At 40.6% G+C, this 20,749-nt stretch overlaps 1 protein-coding gene across 3 annotated transcripts in view; it reads left to right on the top strand.

Moving 5' to 3' along the window:
- Window positions 1–20,749, top strand: part of LOC124290204 (neuronal acetylcholine receptor subunit beta-3-like) — a 137,585-nt gene that overhangs the window by 71,542 nt on the left and 45,294 nt on the right. For 2 of the 3 annotated variants that reach the window (XM_046726915.1, XM_046726913.1), the window contains exon 3: window positions 15,147–15,606. In XM_046726915.1, the coding sequence (XP_046582871.1) occupies window positions 15,492–15,606 (115 nt within the window). In that variant the 5' untranslated portion in view covers window positions 15,147–15,491. Of the gene's footprint in view, window positions 1–15,022; window positions 15,607–20,749 lie in introns of those variants that run through there. The other variant, XM_046726914.1, reaches the window with a different exon arrangement.

Below are 20,749 nucleotides of genomic sequence, written 5' to 3'. Positions count from 1 at the left end.
AAATATAAATGTTTTAAATTAGTGCAAATACACTGCTCTGTTGATCTATATAGACGCAGACAGCTGATAATGAAGGATAAGTAGAGTATGAGTAGCACCATCCACAAGAATCAACGACATATAGAAAGTAAGGAAATCACACCACACAACTTCACAATGACAATACAAAGTCTCCGCCATTGTGAAAATCCTGTTAAGTGTTTTCTTCTTTCCAAATTTGCCCACTTATTTGTAAGCACATCATGAAAACACTTTAGAAAGAATACTGTCAAATTTTATAGGAAAGGATAATAAAGTTACTACTCTATAGCCGTAGATCAATAGATGCAAGGCTGTTTTGACAGGGCGCTCTGAAAATGGTCAATAGAGAACACTTAAGGAACGCTATGAAGCTCCTCTAGATTAGCTGCTTATTCACATCAACTCCACTGAAGTGATCTAATTTTGGACAACCGTAGGAGTTAAAACTTTTGGTCTTTTCTACCTGCGGATATTTTTTCTATAATTGTGACTCCCCATGGTGAGATATATGGCCACATCTGGTTGTTTCAATGTGCCAGAACAATGACATAACATGCATTACAAACACGCACGGTTTAGTCTCCTCGCAGGCTTCAACCTTGTCTGACATATAGAGAACTATATGTACAAATGCGTAGGAGCAGCAACAGGGATACGAGATATGGCTGAGATTCCTTCAACTCAAGCTGTAGGACATTTAGTAATATTATTAAGTTTAGCACTCTAAAATCCAATGGTTACATACTGTTGGTGGTGACAATGTGATGCAGCTATTTCTCCATATTCGTTGTTCACATCCAAGAAAACTCCCACAAGTAGAGATGCATTGGAAGAAGAGTTTAGTCTGTCTTCCAGGCTCCTCGAGTATATTAAAACAAGGAGTTACAATCAAGTCTTGAATGATGTAACGACATATTGCTAGATAAATGAGTCTTGGCTCATGATCAGTTGGAAGGGCATACCTAGAATTGACACCACCGTTGGAACAGTTCCTTCCCCTTAGATCTTGGACTGAGGGTCCGAATGCGATAACAATCACCATATTGTCTGTTTTCATCTGTGAGACTTGCAGTTTATTATTGTTCACAAATAGTTCAGTTCGTCAGAGAATTGTGAGATGTAGCATGAAAGGAAACAGAAAGCTGAAAATATCCTACCAACCATGGGCAAATCCCGGACAGTGTGTTTCCTCGTTGAGTGTCTGTCTATCTACATATAGCTATATATATTATCTTGATTCAAATAGAAGTTTATTTACACGAAACGTATAAATCAAAGTTATCAATGTTAGTTTTTAGTTACTAATATACTAGGCTGTTGTTCCTAAACAATATGGACAAACTGACTGCAGTTAGTAGTTTGCATTCTAACAGTATTAATACTAGTATGTGTCAGTGTATCTCAAGGAATAGTGGCTGTTTGTCAGGAGTTCTGCTGTATCGCGTTAGGTAACAAGCAATTCCTTTTTTGAGAGTAAACTGTGCTACCTGTATTTTATATTTTATAGTTTGTCACGAAAAGTAAAGACAGCTTCAAAAGATAATGGATTACTGAAAATCACCATTTTTATCATTATACCATCTTAGTAAATGATGAATTTGCTGAAGATTACCATGAGTTACATTATACCACGACTATCTTAGTAAATGATGAATTTGCTGAAGACAGGTTCACTGCCCTTTCCAATAGTTCCAGTAGGTCACAAGTAGAGAGGCTGAAGCAGCAAAGCAACACAGGAACACAAACGTCGTTCATTGTTACTGTGCGTGAAGCGACAAGGAACCCTGCCACAGCCACCGGGGAGAGGAGCGATGGAGTCTCCTGAGATGAAACAGACACACATGATGACTCCAACTGATCAGATGCAGGATTTCCCCGACTCGTTAACGTCATCATATTCTGTCTTACATTTCAAACCACTCCACACGCTCCAATGTAAGGACATGTGTCTAATGTACCTTAGCATTTAAACAGGAAACACTGTTACCATGGCAACCGATATTGACCTGCCGAACCCTGCATAACAAAACAGTTATTACAACAAAGTTGGTAGTTTTCATGCCTGGGATTCACGAGCGCTTGTGTGGGTTTAGATTTATGCTTCTCTTTGTACCTAAAACTGGTAGGTGGAATTGTTGTTTTATAGCCACTCCCAAATCCTCCATCTTCCATTTCTTTTACACAAACAGCACAGATGCAAATACGTCTGATGAAATAGTGGCCATATGGCACTCGTATTTTATTGTCCCATAACAATGGTCGTGAAAAGTCACAGTCACTGCCATTCCTGATAATGAAGTTCAACTCTGATGAACGCAGCTCTACTTTGGTAGGGATGAATGAACTTGACCAGTGACCAAACGTCCATACCCTCCATCCATCCATCCAGCCAGCCAGCCATCCTTTCATTCATCCCCCACACATTTCGAGTGTTCAGTCTATTAAATGTTTAAAATTATAACAATAGATAACGGTCAATAAGTTCACATAATTTTTCATCACCATGGAGTTACGAATGAAAGATATTGCACAATGTTATGCATCGTGTTAGAGTTTTATGAAATGTTTGCATACCATTTTCCAAGTAACAACGTAAACTCGTATAACCAAGACGCCGTCAATCCATTTCAAATGGTCCGCATGTATTCAGTAATAAGTTTGTTTATGATTTACTTTATACTATTCTTAGGTCCTTCATTAATAGTTAACACGCATATCAAGTGCCAAGATGAACACTGGGATCAAAGGAAGATACCGCTTCATCTTAGTACGTTGCTAAACACATCATTGAGATGCGATTTAAAATAATAACGATCGTCTTTGTGTACATGGTCTGTCATGACAATCAGCGGAACACTTTCCTGTATTAATATTCATAATGCATCAATCACCTTTATTAGCACTGTTTGTTATCGCCATCGATCAGGTAAGGCAGCAGTCTATCAACCTAGTCTTTGTTGTAGACGTCTTCCGTTGTAGCGGTGGAGTGAGTGAGTAGCAAACAATTGATCTAGATTAGATTTGTGTTTGGTGGTGGTCCATAAATCAACATTGTTTGGATAACAGCATTTCATTTACGTTGGTTAAATAATTAAACTGGGAATACATGTATTAGTCTTACGTTTAAAGACTTTTTCTCAAAATACCATGAAGAAATACCCTTTGTCTCGCTGTCATGAAAGACGTCCTTTGACGTTATTGACATCAGGAACACGAGTGAGTCAATACGTTGATGGTGGTGAAGTGTCCACTTGAAGAACATGGTGACTGCCCTATACCCTCGCTTGCTGCTGTAGGACAACTGGCCACTCAAACAATCAGACTAAATACATTTTGTCCACAGGTGAAGTTGCTAGTAGCCAGTAGCCAGTATTTGTCACAATACTGTATGTCACGTTTTGTTACATCTCATTACGGTCTTCTTGTCCATTTCACGTATCATGTCTCACAGCGTGACGTGCAGTACAATTACACATCATGTAATAACTTTTTCAGTCCATGCTTTAGCCCAACTGACCAGCTAAATCTTGTAGCCATCTTACCTCTCTCTGACTGACCGCCTGTCATCCATCTGATGTGACAGGTTCTTCTATGCAATTTGCCACCTTTTTCTCGCTTCACCAGTGGTCACCATACAGCCTTTAAAGACCACGTAATATTTTTTAGGTGTTGACGTTGATTCATTTCGATCTGATCACTTTGTGCTCGGCTGTTGCATGCCACAAATGCAATATTCTAAATCTCTATCTCCTTTGGACCTTGAAGGCATGAACAATTATCTTGTAACTCAGAGGTAAAACATGTTTTATGTTTTGTGTTTTCTTTGAAATGGTGTAGAATGGTTCGGCAATTCAGTCGCAGTGATGCTGTTTCAAACAGAGTCCTTGTCCTGACAATTACATACATTCTTGTAAAACAACAACATATGAACATGATGGACACAATAATTCCGTAAATGATTGTGCAATATTCCAGCCATATGGCGGTGGTCTGTAAATAATCGAATCTGGACAATACAAACCAGTGGTCAGCATCATAAACATCGATCTACGTAATTTGGAAACGATGACATGTGTCAACCAAGTCAGCGAGCCTGACCGACCGATCCCGTTAGTCGCCTCTTACGACAAGCATGGGTTGCTGAAGATCTAGATTCTAACCCAGATAAACACGGGTGTTCCTCAAATGATATTCAAACATGTACAAAAAATATTTTAACCAATCAGCACAAGTATGTTTATAGCAATATGAAATATTTTCCTATTATACATTTTTAACCATGTTCTTACCACAATGCAATGTCTTTTAATGCCAGTAGTCCAGTTACGCCAAGCATCCTTCCCCCTCTCATGATTGTAATAAATTGTCAAATGTCATGCATTTCATAGTTTACAAAGAATTTAAAACGAACAACTTACAAAACAACAAGACTTATATTAAATTCCACACCACAAGTGATATGTAATACTAAAGTGTTAAAAAACCTAAGTACTTTCTGTTCCATTACCAATAAGTCCCATTTTCAATTACCCAGAAGTCCCATGGGTTTCTAAGAAGACTATTACCATTAAGCACAGATACATGAGACTTTCTAGAACGTCTTGGGTGAAATGCTGATTCGTCACGTACGTAAAACAATTGTGTTCAGCCATTTATTACCATGGCAACAATCAAATAGTTTTAACACCTGAAATGCGTTTAAAATATTTAAGAGCTGAACCGCGCGAACAATACATGCTGCCTCTGTGATACACGTGAAATATGTTTTTCCCGCCTCTAGCACTTGCTTCTCACTCGTCTCGATTGATGGAGTTTATGACCAGAAAATATACATTTCATACTGGACCAGCACGAGCACTTTTAGTGGTGCCATCATTATTATTTTCTTACGTTGAGGAATCGTGTGTTAGCGAGGACCAACCAAGGCATAATGTTAACGAGAAGCTATCAAATCACTCGCCTTGATGTTGAGTGTCATTGCCCATTGCACATTGTTTCTTCTCTGATGCATTGGCAGAACACAACCTTCGTTAGGATTCACTACGGACTATCACGGATTCAAAATCCGCTGCGACGCACATCTTTAAATCTGTCATCAAGGTAAATTACCTCACCGAGTGGTAATTAACCAACAATTCTTTGGGTTGATGCTGAAAACAAATTATCCATAGTTTAAGAAAAGATGAAGAAGAAAAAATTGAAAGAGAAGAAAGGCGTGTTTTATGTGTTGTTGGGTCTGAAGTCTCTCTGATAGCCCCTTCTATATGTTTATTCCTGCTCAATGTCCTGGGCGGTAGGAGTAACGGGTGTGACAACGCCCATGCGTACCGTCCAACCTTCAGCGTCATTGAGTCGCAATTCACATCTATACTTGTCTTAACTGTCACGTGTCTCCTTTGGAAATAGAAGCAATCAGAATCCGAGCTGTAGCCTTTCATCTCTTAACCCTGTGTACCTGTCGCACCCATTGCCCTGTGCACTCCAGGGACAATGTGTCCGGAGGTTCTGCTCTGTGGATGCCTCTACTCTGAACACACTTCATTCAATCCTTTGTGACCAAATAGCATCAAAGCGTCCTTTTATGATGTTGCGTGATTACAGTGCAAGATTTTGCTTAAAATAAGCATTGCATTGAAAACATGTGAGGCCCATTGTGCATGTATGTCAAATGATGTTGAAGTGTCGAGTGCTCGACAGGCTGTACGGGTTCATCATCGACTGGACGGAAGGTGCCAGGCAAGACAGGAGGCGTCATGATAATTTCGACTTTCTCCTTCTCTACGCACCTAGGTGCCAGTTCCGCAATAGGTTCACGTACCAGAAGCTTAATACCTCAACCACCAGAGAGGCTTTACCTCGGACGGAGTTAGTGAGTGAATGACGACATAAGTGAATGATGTTACGGACACAACAGTCTCTCACAGTACAAATGACCAACTGTAGCGGTCAAATGAGGCCCGCTCTGTCAGTTCATGCATTATTTATTTTTTTATCACAAGCAAAACTTTATTTCCATGACTATATTCTGTGTGTTCTGGATCTCGCGTTAGCTATAGATAATCTGAAACTTATTTCATCAGCCCGTGGTATATTCTGTGTCTTTCTGATCTCTTTTAACTATAGATAATCTGAAACTTATTTCCACCAGCCCATGATACATTCTGTGTATTCTTGATCTATGGTCAGCTATTGATAGTCTGAAACTTGCTTCATCAGCCCGTGGTATATTCTGTGTCTTTCTGATCTCTTTTAACTATAGATAATCTGAAACTTATTTCCACCAGCCCATGATACATTCTGTGTATTCTTGATCTATGGTCAGCTATTGATAGTCTGAAACTTGCTTCATCAGCCCGTGGTATATTCTGTGTCTTTCTGATCTCTTTTAACTATAGATAATCTGAAACTTATTTCCACCAGCCCATGATACATTCTGTGTATTCTTGATCTATGGTCAGCTATTGATAGTCCGAAACTTACTTCCATCAGCCCGCGGTACATTCTTTACGTTCCTGATCCATGGTTCGCTATAGATACGAACTTGTCTTTCAACAGAGGTTGTTTACAGGAACGCTGGGGTCTCCACTGTCAGAATAGATGTTGCGATGAATTAATGAAGAAAGATGAGTCTTACCATTACGCGTGGTAGACATACATTTTGATGCCCATAGACAACAGATCATCCGTGACTTAATAGTGTTCCTATTCTCCTGAACTGACACTTTATCAATATCACAGTCTCACTGAAAGACGCCCTGGTATATCTCACGTCACACAGTTAGAGCGTAAGCAGTAACGTGCTCACTCAAACTGTGAACACAATAACGTGGAAATAGACTGATTTGTATGAGTACATTGATATGTATACACCACTTTCTAAGTCAGTGAGTTATCTTATACGCCATCTTAATGTCAATCGCTTTTCTGTCTTCTACACAGGAACGGAAATCTTTATGTGCATTGAAGGAATAACGCCTCTAAATCTGGAGCTGATGAATGAATAACACGGGGAATACAAGGATCTAGCAAAATCTATTTGACTGAAACAACCAATTAGATTCTTTGACATTTTATTAGCAGGATCTTCCGAAATGGAAAATACGTGTTTATTTAAGCTTTTCTCTGAAACAATCAGTTCGTTTGCTGGAAATTGTGGAGAAAAAAAACAAAGTGACTTCAAACCCTCGTGTTCCCTTTTTCTTGTGATGATAAAATAGAAGCTTTTACGGAAACATAACTGCACTGGAAGCCTGTTGCTAGGATCGATAATGTAATTGTTAGGGCGACGGTAGCCAGTATCCGGAGCTGAAAAACGGGAATATCCGAAGGAGAAGGACAGTGTTCGTGTCTTTGTCGTTGCATGTAACGTCCGTGCTCTCCAACAACGCTGATAGGGGATGTGATTGACGCATTTCAGGTTATCGTGTTACCAACGTCAGTGTTTTTGGGGAGGGTTGAGAGAATCCGTTCATCAAACCTTGGAATGTAACAATGTAACGTTGAGTTACAGGCGCGTGTCTGAGACAAGGATCCTGATAAATAACGACCCACAAGGGTTGGCGACGTTAGGAAATGATACACTGGATGCTTTAATGTCATCCATCCTCACGCATGCGACCCTCGATAATAAGTCGTGTTCGACATATTTATTATGGGAGACAATGTAATGAAGTCGTAATATGCTTTAATGCTTGTGTGTCACAAGAATTGTCTTTAGACGACATGAAATCATTCTCAGAGCCAGGCTGTAATGAAACTACTGTGTTTCTCGCATGCTTGTCGGCTACAACAATTGATCTCTGTTGACATGTTTGTATTAACAGTACAATAAAACTGTTCTAATGTATGCTTCACATGCTTGTCTGTCACAGTAATTGCTTAAAGTCGACATGTTTGGTGTTAAACTTGCATGATTAAGGCGTCCTATGTCTCACATGCTTGTCCGTCACAGTAAGTCGTTTTTCGGTTGTTGGCGTGGCTCTGTGTCATATAGTACAGCCTTAGCTGTCAAGTGTTTCACAACAGATTTCGGTTTGGGTGCCTCTGTATCACACGGTCAAACTAAACTGAACTGCTTTTTTAATGCTTGTCGGTGTTTGTCTTTGTCGACGTGTATCTTTGGGACACACTCGTATCATTATGTTATTGTCATGTCCATTATATCTAGCCTGTCAAAGCCCCGTTCCCGTGTTTCTTGGGTCATATATATTGTCATTGTCATGTCGCTTATATCCAGCCTGTCAAAGCTCCGTCCCCGTGTTTCTTGGGGCACATATATTGTCATTGTCATATCGCTTATATCCAGCCTGTCAAAGCTCCGTCCCCGTGTTTCTTGGGGCACATATATTGTCATTGTCACGTCGCTTATATCCAGCCTGTCAAAGCCCCGTCCCCGTGTTTCTAGGGGCACATATATTGTCATTGTCACGTCGCTTATATCCAGCCTGTCAAAGCTCCGTCCCCGTGTTTCTAGGGACAGCACACATATTGTCATTGTCACGTCGCTTTATCCAGCCTGTCAGCCCCGTCCCCGTGTTTCTAGGGGCACATATATTGTCATTGTCACGTCGCTTATACCCAGCCTGTCAAAGCTCCGTTCCCGTGTTTCTAGGGACACACACTTTGTCATTGTCAAGTCTTTGTCCTCGTGTTTCTTGGGGATACAGTTTCATGTTTTCGACATGCTCGTCCTTCACTATTGGTTGAATCTTGAAAGTAATAGTGTTATTACATTGCGATATTTCTGGACTTGTGTCTTGGAGGTCTTGGACGAAGTGTTTCAGTTCAACGTGTAATAACACATCTGCGTTTTTTCGCCGGCATGCCTTTCGTAACAAAGGTCTGCTGTCCTAGTGGTACCCACCAGTAAATCTTTATGCAATATGATTCTCATATTTTGCAGTAACATGTTTTCACGTGTTATATAAACTGAATTACCATTTCTTGTACAATATAAAATTTTCTACATGAATGAATGAATGAATTTCGTTGTTTTCTAACGGCTAACTGGTTTAAGAGCAACCGCTGCTAGTATTGCAACACCAACTACTTATACTCGACTAACCCTGCAATACTGACGTGCACAGTTTCTGCTCTCTGTTTGTCCGCCCTCTACCACCCAGCCACTGAACCTCCAAACCAGGGGCCACTTCTCCACGCCTGGACCCCTGCAGTTCTAAAACATGTCAGCTGTTCACCGCCTCTCGGGTTCCAGTGTCAACCCACACGGTCTCCTCACGCGGTGATTATCTGCACATTCTATTTTAAATTCATTTTAATTAAGTATTCTTTCTGTAGAGAAACATTGTTTCAATCAAGTGAAATCTCTTTAGGGGATTGGAGAAAACCGGTGCAAAGAGGCAATAGGCACGCTAGACAAACTGTCAGTTTACATGAGCGTGCCGGCGTGCTGATTTCAGACAAGAGCTTCTCACCCACGGTAGTTAAGCTGTGCCACAGCTGATGACTGTGTACACTGAGAACCATCAGACCGTAGGAATAGGATTACCTCCAACTTAAAATTTTATTTTTTCATTGAAACCATGGTGACTTTGGGAATGTTGATAGATGTGGTCTCATTGTTATCGCAGTCCTGGTGCTTACAGGCTGCCAGTGTCTACCTCACGGCTGCAGTCCACGTTGATGAGGATGCTTCTCAGTAGGCATCGATGACGTGCCAGCGACATCTTAAGGCTACTCTTAGCGCATGTGAACGCATAGTTTCGGTGACGTCACGGCATGGCAGTAACACAAATGTGAACATGATTTAATGATTTTACAATACGTATGCATTTAAGATGATTAGCATATTTCAGGTAGCTTCATAAGGCTGTCATAGGGGCAGGTGGCGTGTGCTTCAAATCCATTTAGGTAATATACCAGGACGTTATGCCATCGAGTTATGTACTGTGTCCTTTCAAGAACAAGATGGAAAACATGAACGTGCATCTTTATTGACGACAGATGACCTGACTGCCTGCAAGGTGAATGATCTACGTGACAAACATTGGCGATAGTGATCCCTATAGTAGTATCACTAATAGGATCGTGTATACATAGCTACCGACGTTTAAATTGAGCTTCCTAGAGTCAACTTTCCCTTAATAGCAAGCAGTATTCCAATGTCTCAGGCTTTGATGTCTACACTTACAACCATTGAGGAACAAACCAGCAGGCTGTTTCTACGAAGATTGCAAAGAGCGACATTCAACTCTCCACATTTAGAAGCTGTTTGATCAGGGCCACGACGTTCTATAACTTAGTAAAGCTTTTTCAAAGCTGCAATGTCCACACGTGGATAACATTCTCAAATTTGACGCATTGGTTGCCGAAATGCTATCAGATGCAATATCTTATTCTGATGTGTACTATACGTGTCCATGTTTGTTCAGCTAAACACTTGACATTTTTTTGTAAGTTTTTGTGATGGGATATGGGCAGGATACTTGCAAACAACTGTTATTTTCATTATTTGATAGTGGTGCAGAAGTCTACAACACAGTCAGACTTGTACAGAGAACTTTGCACTTTTCAAAGTTCTTTCAGTCATGACAAAGGTCATGTAGCTCCAAAGGTTCACACTGTGTTTACATCAATTGCTGCTCCGTGTCCTGATAGAACAGTATCTAATATCGCGGGGTGATGGTGTAGGATAATACCTTTAGCTCCATTACTGAAGAAGAATACCTGATATTATCTCATATAATATGTGATATATGACCGTTACCTTCTATAGTGACAGAAAGTGTACTATATTTATACTAGGTACGAGCATCCCTGTTCTTCGTGAACCTCTAAAGCAATGACAGGAGAAACGCTGAGTAATTCCAGGATGACCTTATTTTATTCAACTGGGAAAGAAGATGAAGAAAGAGTGTCCCCCTGTATATAAATGAAGGCAAACTGACATCAAATATGCAGTTCCTTTCGGTCGGACTTTGAAAACTGATCTCCGAACGCATTATTCATATATATGGGCATATTTACTAATATCTCAAAATTGGGCAAACAATTTCCTCCTCCATTCTTCTCGAACGCCGGGTAAGAAGAGTCCACAAGGACGTCTTCTGTTTATTAAAGGACAATCCAGTTTCTCACTTAAATGTTAGCACTATGCCTAAAGTAATCAACGAGCGGGAGACTTTTCCATGGCGCGGTACGACGAGGAGATATGTTTAGAGAGAGTTCTGTGGAGGTAATCACAAGGCGCGGATCGGGCTTGTTTCCTCTTAAATGATCTCCTATCTTGTCACCTCTTAATCCAGTAAGGCTTGGGAATAGACTCATCCGTGCAATTTGTCATAATCTAATTCCAATCAGTGCTGGACAGATATAGCGTTGATGCGCACCGAGGTGTCTGATATAGGGAGTTCCTGACAACTATGTCCATTCTGATTACTGGCTGTGCTTGACTCTACTGCCTAAATGCAGATTGGGGCAGCCTTTATAAAAATATAAGTAGAACTCAGTTCATAAAACTGTTTCCAATTAGCGGCTTCCCCTCCTACATGTGTGACAACGTTCTGTGCTAAAGCCCCAGTTACTGGCAGTGATGGACGACGTAGTGTCGGGATGGAATACATGCAGACACTGTTTATCATGCTCATTTGACATAATCCTGAAATGTTGCACGAACGAATGTCTGGCACGAACGACTTTTCTCGTACGAAGAGTAAAAAAAAATAAAACATTCTATAAATTGAACAGATTGCAGATTTCTTCAGCAGCCATGCGAGTGGTGTTGGTATTATATACATATCCATTACTGCAGTTGGGATGCAAATCAGCTGAATTTAGGTACTGATACCCCCGTTTGAGTGAGTGAGTTTCCATCTACTCACGTCAAAAGAAAGCAAAGGATGATTCAGAGCTAAGATGATTATGTTTTCAATAACCTGCCCTCTCGTCTTAGGAGTGATTCGAGAGTTGCGTCCCTTAGGTCTGTCAAAATCATAATTTATGATTCTACGTTCGAATCCCATTGTGGCCTGATGATAAATCCTGGTTGGTCAGAACCTACCATTTCCAGTGGATTTCACCTTCTTTGTATCTGCAAATAGTTTCATACGACTTTATATAACTGAAATGTGTTGAAGAGATCCTTACCCAGGCACTTGACCATTTCATTTAATTCTGTGGTCATATGCAATGGTATGTCCGTAGATACGCCCTTACTCGGCATCAGTGCATTCATATACATGCATCTAATTCTAAATACAACTAGTATAACAGAGTTATTCAGTACTTATGTACATATATGGTTATTCAGTGACAATGCCCGCATGTAAACTCCATCACACGCGTGGAGATATAGTAGACATATATGATGTGTTCATTACTGATGCACAATTATAATAATTCAGTACCGACGTGCGACTCCGAGATACTGTTGATATTCACTACCGCTGTTTACATGTAGACACAGCTAATGATGTGTTGGGATTCAATATCAGTGTACAGATCGTTTGGCGGAGCCTCCAGGAGTAATGCTATTGACAATGATTGAGAGATGATGCGCTTGACGGGCGATGCCGCACATCACCCTCCCAGTCTACGGCTGCCACTGTACCATATCTCTTTTTATACAATTCGTCAGGGAAAAAAAACATTAGTCGTTGACGAGTTTTGTGCAATCAGGGAACTTTTTTAATCAGACACAAACTGAAGAATAACGACAACAAATTGGAGGCACTTTGTCAACGATATTAAAGTGAGGGTTTAAAGCGTCGGTTTGCTATTCCAATCCCGTATGATAAATATTGGAAGGTCTCAGGGTTTTCTTGGCTCGCACAAGCCAATCATGTGTACTTGTGGTAGCCGATCGATGGCCAGCTTGGACGATAAACTGAGAGCAGGGGAGGCTTAAGTCTAAGTGAACAAATGACTGGCCGAATGTAATGATGCGTTGGGGGTCACAATTACTGATCCCTATACCGTGATTACTTCCACTCCCGAGAATTATGGCACGGCAATTTATTTTCAATACGAGACTGTTTGTGACAGAGACGGACGTGGTTGGGATGCTGCCTGTCGCTTGCAGAAGTAGCTATGATCCGCCAGTGCACTGTATTTACAGGAAGAAATGCATACTGCTGCCCATCACCCATCTCCTTGGTGCCTGTGCAGGTAGGCCATCAGACAAGGAGACGCACTGTGTCAGAGGTGTTCCAGCCAGGCAATAGTTAACTTCAAGTTTAAATCACTGTGTCTCCAACAGAGTACTGAATCTAACGTATATTGGACTTGCAGTTGATTAAAACCGTCTCTGACTCAAGTCAGCGGTGCCTCACCAAATGAATACAGGATCTGAACCTGTATGTACCACGTGACCCAGGAACTATGCTAAACAAAGCAACTGCTTGACTTGAAGTTGAAAAAAAACGTTTCGAAAGGTTATGGTGCTAATTTAAGGAGAAACTGCTTGCAGCTGTTAATGCAGTGTCTTAGGGTAGCAGTGTTAAACTACAGCGTTGTTGGTTTAAAGTTGTTACCCTTGTTTGAAGCAGCAGCGTTGCTGGATGAAGACACAGAGGATGGAAGTATTCATTTCTTCCTGCAAGGTAATTCCACTCTCCGGCTTCACTTGGCTGAGAGAGCAATCATGTATCGTTTTCTTAGTGAGTGATCAAGCTATGAGTTCTCCAGCAACTTGACGATTGATCGTTCACAATGCATTGAGACAGTTATCGATCCTCGGTGCAGTTGCGATAAACACGGGTCAACATATAGACTATTGGAGTGTTGTAATTTGATTGAGTTATTCGCTGATGATACCATGACGGACTTATTACCGGATTGTTTGTATTGGATACAGATGCGACCTAATTGTTAATACTTTCGATGTCCTGAGCCTTTGTTTTTCAGGTGTAGGTAATTAATTATAGATTATTGTTGGAACATGACACATGTATATCATTGTGATGGTGTCACGGTCTCCTGGCGGCATGAACTGTCATTGTTCCCGCAACCAACCTATCCCCTCCCATGTTGCTACTTCCATCTGTCATTGTTTCTGTCGCGTTTTATGCCACCGGTAGCAATATTTCAGTGTTATATCACCGACTGTATGTGATCTAGTCTAGATCAGTGTTTTAGTGACGTAGCAAGTCGTCGGGGTAGGCATGCGGGCAATCAGCCAAGTTGGTCCTCTCTAAAAAGAAGGATAGAGTGCCTCGACAGATCCATGAAATGTCTGGAACAAAAGCGGCGCGTTGATTGGTACATAGTCGCCACAAATACTTGATGTAAGTTACAAAATATATAAACTATATTTGATGGGGTTACTAGCGTATGACTATACATGATGTCATGGCTGATTTTATTGTGAATCATTTGCATTATCGTCGTATACAAGTGACAGATTCATTACTAACGACTGGAAAGTTTGTCCAAAAAGGACGGGCTAGAATGGCTTCTGACTACTGGAAGGATGTCTACAAAGGGTGTGAGAGTACGTTTACTAAAGACGTCATGGCATGTCTACTTTGGCGGGTGTTATACATGTGGCAGTTATACGGTTGCAACTGCTACTGAATTATACAGTCGAACAGAAGAAATCAAACTGAAAACAGCAATTGAGCACAGTATTACAAACGTTATCAAGTTGTTTATAAGCAGAAAACAATTATCTAAACACTGCAAACTTCAGGTAAAAAAACGAAATCGTGAAGCCCTTTCAGATAAATATTCCTCGAAAAAACATTTCTTGATTTTTAAATGATGTTCAAGTCATCAAAACTGCGTGTAACCAACCGACATCTTAAATCTAACAAAGGACGGACTACTATGTTTATTAAACACACTCAGTATATTTTCACAACAAATTGTGTGTGTCTCTTCCAAGTTAGTGGAATTAACAACAACTGTTCTATTGTTTTGTTGTGTTACCTATTCTACCGTGGAAGGCAGCACAGCCTCATCTTCCAGCTCGCCCACTATTTAGCAACGATACACGGTACATAATTGATGCAATGTTGAATAGATGTAGATCTGCCGTCACCAGTGCCGACAGACATTTGCGCGAGAAGTCCATCTCAACCCAGTCGAAAAAACTCTCTGTTCGTTGTTGCATTTTAACAGTATCGGTGGAATGTCAAACAGTTTGTAAGTATGTGTTTTTCTTGCAGCTATCTCGGATGAGCTCTATGTGCATCGATCCCTATCGGAAGCTTGTGTAGTCGCCGGCGGGAGATCGCGAAGACTGCTATAAACACGCTTCTGTTTGCCAGCCAACTCGCAGTGGTGACAGACGAAGGCAGAGCAACCTGCTGCTGCAGCAGAGACCGTTGTGTGTCGCGTTGTCTGCCAGTTCCTGGAGTGTTCGGTGTAAAAATACAGGATACCGTATCTACACACACGACAGTGAAGTCAGTGCCATCCGCTTGATGCAAGGGGATACCTCTTTGAATGTAACTATTGGCTGCCGAACCAGTGCATGTGTGTTCAGGTAGCCCGGTGTGGGTCTCCCGTCTATGCAATGCACGAAGATGTTGGAAGTTTGGAAAATTCCCCGTCGTTTTGTCTCCCTGCTGCCAACAGCCCAAGTAGTGTTGCTGTTGCTGTTGCTGTCATCGCAGTCTCAGTCAGGTACGTGTATTGATGTCTATATTCTAAAGTACATGATTCTTTAAAGCTTTTGTAACACTGATGAAACTTGAATCTTTAAAGGGATGATGGAACGCACAGAGTGTGAGGGTTTTCCTTCCTTTCTTTCTTCCTTCCTTCCTTCCTTCCTTAACAGAGAATTGTCCGTATCGATGTCTGGGATCGTGTGGTCAGTCTGCTTATATGACGCTTCAATCACTAAACGCTTTCATTTGCCGTAACAGACATACAGCAGCATGCCTACTTATGAATTTACTCTTACATACACCCTGATGAACACCGGTTGAAAACTGGAACAGGGATGAATTTGATCGTCCATCGGTTTGCAGAGACGGAATGTTATCATCTGTACTGTGGACATTAAAGCTCCATCAGTATGTCGGGCGACTGGAGATTTGTCGTTGTCTGTCTGCCGAGATCGGCACAAATATATGCGTCGTAGATTGTCTATCAATGGCGGCAAGTAGAGATTTGTCGTAGTTTAGAGTCTAGAGTAGCGTCAGGTAGAGTACTCATCGCTTTATGAGCTGCTTGTCTAACATATATATATGCTTTAACGATTAAAAACTATTTTATAAGATTTCCATGTAGTTTCAAAATCTGAAACAAGAAAACATGTCGATAGAATGGAAAGAACAATAAGTAGATGAAAGAATGTGCAAAGTATGTAACTATTGATATTTTGAAAAAGATTACAACTCAAGTTTGAGAGACAAGTGTACATCTGCATCAGATGCATCTTCACAGGAAATATTGATAGGTGCATCCACTTTACGGACATGTATCAGACCCTTGCTGCTGATGACATCGTTAGACATGGGAGCCTGTTTGTATTTCCTGCAATTAAGAGGCAATACCGTGTTAATGTGTAATTAAAGCTGCTTGTTAGATGCACCGTAACGTGAGATGTATGAGCCAACGTCCATTCTGAAGAAACATAATGACGTATCCGATATCAAACATATCTAAATATTTACAATCGCTTGTCAAACTACTTTTCCCTTTTCGATAACAAAACATATTTTACCTACTATACAAGAATAAGACTGTACTTTTGATGTTACTCAAATTTGTTGGAGAGTGTTGATAAGTCAGCTAGAAACTGCAGAGACAGTTCTAGACATATCTCTTAAGATACAGGGGAAGCTTCTTGTAGTGGTGTAATCGGATAGATTCACATAGCGTTGCATCATGTTAGATCATGTTGTCAGGCATTCACATACAGTTTACTCACGTGCATGTTAGGTCATTTCATTGCCGGCCATTCACATACAAGTTGCGCACATGGGTGTGAGATCATTTTATTATGACAGATTCACACCCAAGATGCTTTTCTTGAGCGTGTTGCTCACATCGGAGTGAAGATGTTTCTATGATACGACATTCATATAGATGCTGCTTATATCAGGGTGAAGATGTTTCTATAATACGACATTCATATAGATGCTGCTTATATCAGGGTGAATATCATTTTATCATGAAACATTCATATACTCACATCTGAATGTAGACAAGTATTTTATCATACATACACTTGGAAACTGCTCACATCAGGGTGTAGTTTTTATTTTCAAACAACAGCATGTTAGTTGGCCACATGAAGGTGTAGATTTGTACATGATGAATCATTCACATGCATGCACAAATCAAGCTTTTAGGTGGATAATGTTACTCACGTGCTACATCATTCTATTATCACTGAGTCTCGTGTTAGTCACCTGCACGAGGTTAAAAGCATTGTGGTATCAGACATTCACACGGATAATTGCTCACTTCAGGACGTAGAGTATTTTAATTTCAAATGATTACATGCAGGTGCTCTTCTGAATGTATTGATCATTAGATTATCAGACATTCACATGCAAGCTGCCCACATTAGGCAGTTGGATGTTTCTGTTACATTCACACCCACGTCCTCACATGCGTGTGAGATCATTTTATTTTCAAGCATTCAATTGCTTGTTGTTCGTTTCAATGATTCTATTATCAAATATTGACCTCTATGTTGTTCACACTCAGGAGCAAATGTACTGTAAGTCCCCATGGTCCCTAGTATGGTGATCTACCTTCAGTTGTTGGTAATCTACAGCCTGTTTTATATTGTATTGTCACTTATAGTTAAAATGTATCAGATTTAATTACTAGTTTTAAATTTATATATGTGATAATCTAGTTGTTTTACTGTCCTTCGTTGGCAGCTTTTAAAAAAAAATCAGTTACTATATATCTATAATTTGATTTAGTCACGATATGGCTGAAATATTGCCGATGTGACATAAAATCTTAACTCACTCACTTACTAATGATGTTCAGATCAGTGAGGCGGTAATTCAGCTGTCAAACATGCATGTGCATGGTGTTCAGATCAGTGAGTGCATCATTCTATAACCAAATATTCAGGTGCATGTGCAAGTGAGTAGCTCAATGACATTCAATTATCAAACATTCATATTCACTTTATGGCGCCAGTAGGCATACCATCCTTTTCTCAAAAGTTCACGAGCAATTCGCCTCAGTTGGAGCTCTTTGTAACTGTGTAATCAAACTGGTAAGGATTGTATGTTTTCAGTGGCTATGGCTGTATGCATTTAGGTCGATACAGAAGTGCAGAGAAAACCCCTACTCAATCACTCACTCACTCAGTCACAATAGAACACGGTTTATTGGATGCTGTTATCTATCGTATCCAAGTTGCTTAGATGGAAGCTAATGATATCAGTCACTGGAATGTCTGGTCCAGCCTCGATTATTTACAACCCACCGTCATGTAGATAAAACATTTGTAAGTCCGACGTCAATCAGCAAACTGAATTCAGCTGTGAGATGACATAACCACGTGAGTTTACAGGTCAACGACTGACTTGTCATTGCATGTGTTTGTGACCATCGAGATACGTTACCCTCACCGCTTCATCACTGTTTGACAGCGATTCATTAACAGCTCATGGTAAAGACAGAAATGTACAACGGTCTCCGCGTGTAGGAGAGAATTCTTACGTTTTTTGTTGATTGTATTTTAATGTCAAGGCTTCCAGCCTTGTTGTGCGGTGATAAACCCACATAATTATTATTATTATTATTATTATAATAGGATATTTATATAGCGCACATATCCAGGCAACATAATTACAGCATTTTAGGAACCTTATTTTAGAACCCTCTTCGTGTATACTGTTGACACATAGCGTTAATGTCTACCCAGACTAATTATCATGGATGTAGCTAGATGGCACAGGGTCTGTTGGTTGGAAGTCCTCCCACACAAGTGTGTTTTGACGGCTCTGTACTCAGTAACACACGAGGAAGATGTTGTGACAGTGATGGCAATGCGGTTGAACCTGAACCACAAAACATCGCTAAGGCTCCATCATTCCATTTGATAAAGATCATGTAACCATTGTGTGCTTCTCTGCTCAGCAGGAGACACTTTTAGCATCACAGTGGGTGAGAAATAGGCTCAGGCGGACGCGCGCTTTATGCTCATCAACTGCTATTATGTGGAAATCAAAAAACATCAGTCTTCGATTGGATATTTTCATGATCAAAGTACATAAATGGTCTCATCTAATGCTAAAACTCACGTGGCTTCTTCTGCCTTCAATTTGAATGTTAACCACGGCGGAAAATAAGCTCCCTAATCAATGGTCTCATGAAATCCGGTACATATTTTCATTTCCGACAGACAAGCTTAAGTAATAACGCGTCTTCACGGGAGAAGATATGTCGGAATGGGATTTGTGAATGTGTGTAAAGCAGGCTGGTCATGCTACCACAACAGGCCTAGATCGTTGCTTCTCATCACACCAACATTCAATTCTCCGGTCATGTCATAAAGTTTTTCTTATCAGTATGGCTAAAGGAAAATTACTTCTAGAAAGACCATTTCCAAGCAGTTTGGGTAGAGGCTTATAACGAGACTCCCGGTAGTTGGCGTGAGGGGTTTTGTCGATCCACTTAACCGTCTAGAGACTCCTGAAGACAGCGACCACGCTAAATGGCTTCTTTATATCATCGGTCATATGCTTTGTATGTCTGGTTAGTGCTGGTCAATCATGTCCTGTGTGTAGATGGTATGTACCAGACAGTCGTGTTAGAGGTATATGTGCATGGCAATATGGTATGGTGTCTATGTGCTCGTCAATCAGTGTTGATGGTATATGCTCGGTATACAAATAAATTGTATATGTGGTGGTCAAGTGAGGGGAACTGAAATTAGGTTGAACGTCGCATTTAAGATTTTGGCACTTATATCGACGCGTTAACGCCCGTTCGTGCGTGCATGTCTTTGAGTCTGTCTGCTTGTACCAGTCTCAACCAATGCCATTTTCACAGTGCTACTTCTTTGAGATCAAATACCCCAGTTTAACATGGATAGTCCCGTCAGTCTCAGCATACCGGCTACAAGATTACCATTCCTTGAAACTGAACGCCAGGCAAGACAATAACAAGTAGCATCTTATCTTGGTTTGACATGGACAGTGTGTCGAACCACCGTCCTTCCGTTCTGCAAATAGAAGGCATTCATGTGTGTGTATGGACAGTATAACATAATCAATGGTGCAAGTGTGAATGGTATTTACTAGTCAACCACGTGTGAATGAATATGCTTGTCAGTCATTTATGTCGCATTCATTGTACATGCAATTCAATCGTAAATATCCTTACATATTCTAGTCCATCACTGCGAATAGTAAAATATACCTTTATTGTTTTGTTGACGTTGTGTCATGGCGGAAGGAAGATAGGCAAACTTTGAGGTTTTCAACGTTGATACCTTACATGTCAACTTTATAACTTCGAAACCTCAGGAAAACGCTTTTGAATGACATTTACAAGTACTGAATGTGTGCCCCCTTTTCATTGAACACACAGTAGTCTTATCTCCGGATTCGAAGCCAGTATGGCTTCTGGACAATTCGCTTCGTGTGAATACGTTTCTTCATGATTTCCTTTTTCCCTCAATCCTAAATTTGAAAAAGAAACGTGCCGTTCGGCTTAACGAAACTGATACCAAATTAATCAACTCTTAAGTTTCGTCTATATTTTTTCAGAATAATTTCGATTTAGTTTGGTATTTTTGTCAACAATCTGCCACCAGGCGGTGTCAGTTATCATAAGCTGGGAC

This window comes from Haliotis rubra, unplaced genomic scaffold, assembly GCF_003918875.1.
Source record: "Haliotis rubra isolate DU_JTF1 unplaced genomic scaffold, ASM391887v1 Scf46, whole genome shotgun sequence".
Lineage (NCBI taxonomy): Eukaryota > Metazoa > Mollusca > Gastropoda > Lepetellida > Haliotidae > Haliotis > Haliotis rubra.
This window is presented reverse-complemented; position numbering and strand designations above follow the sequence as displayed.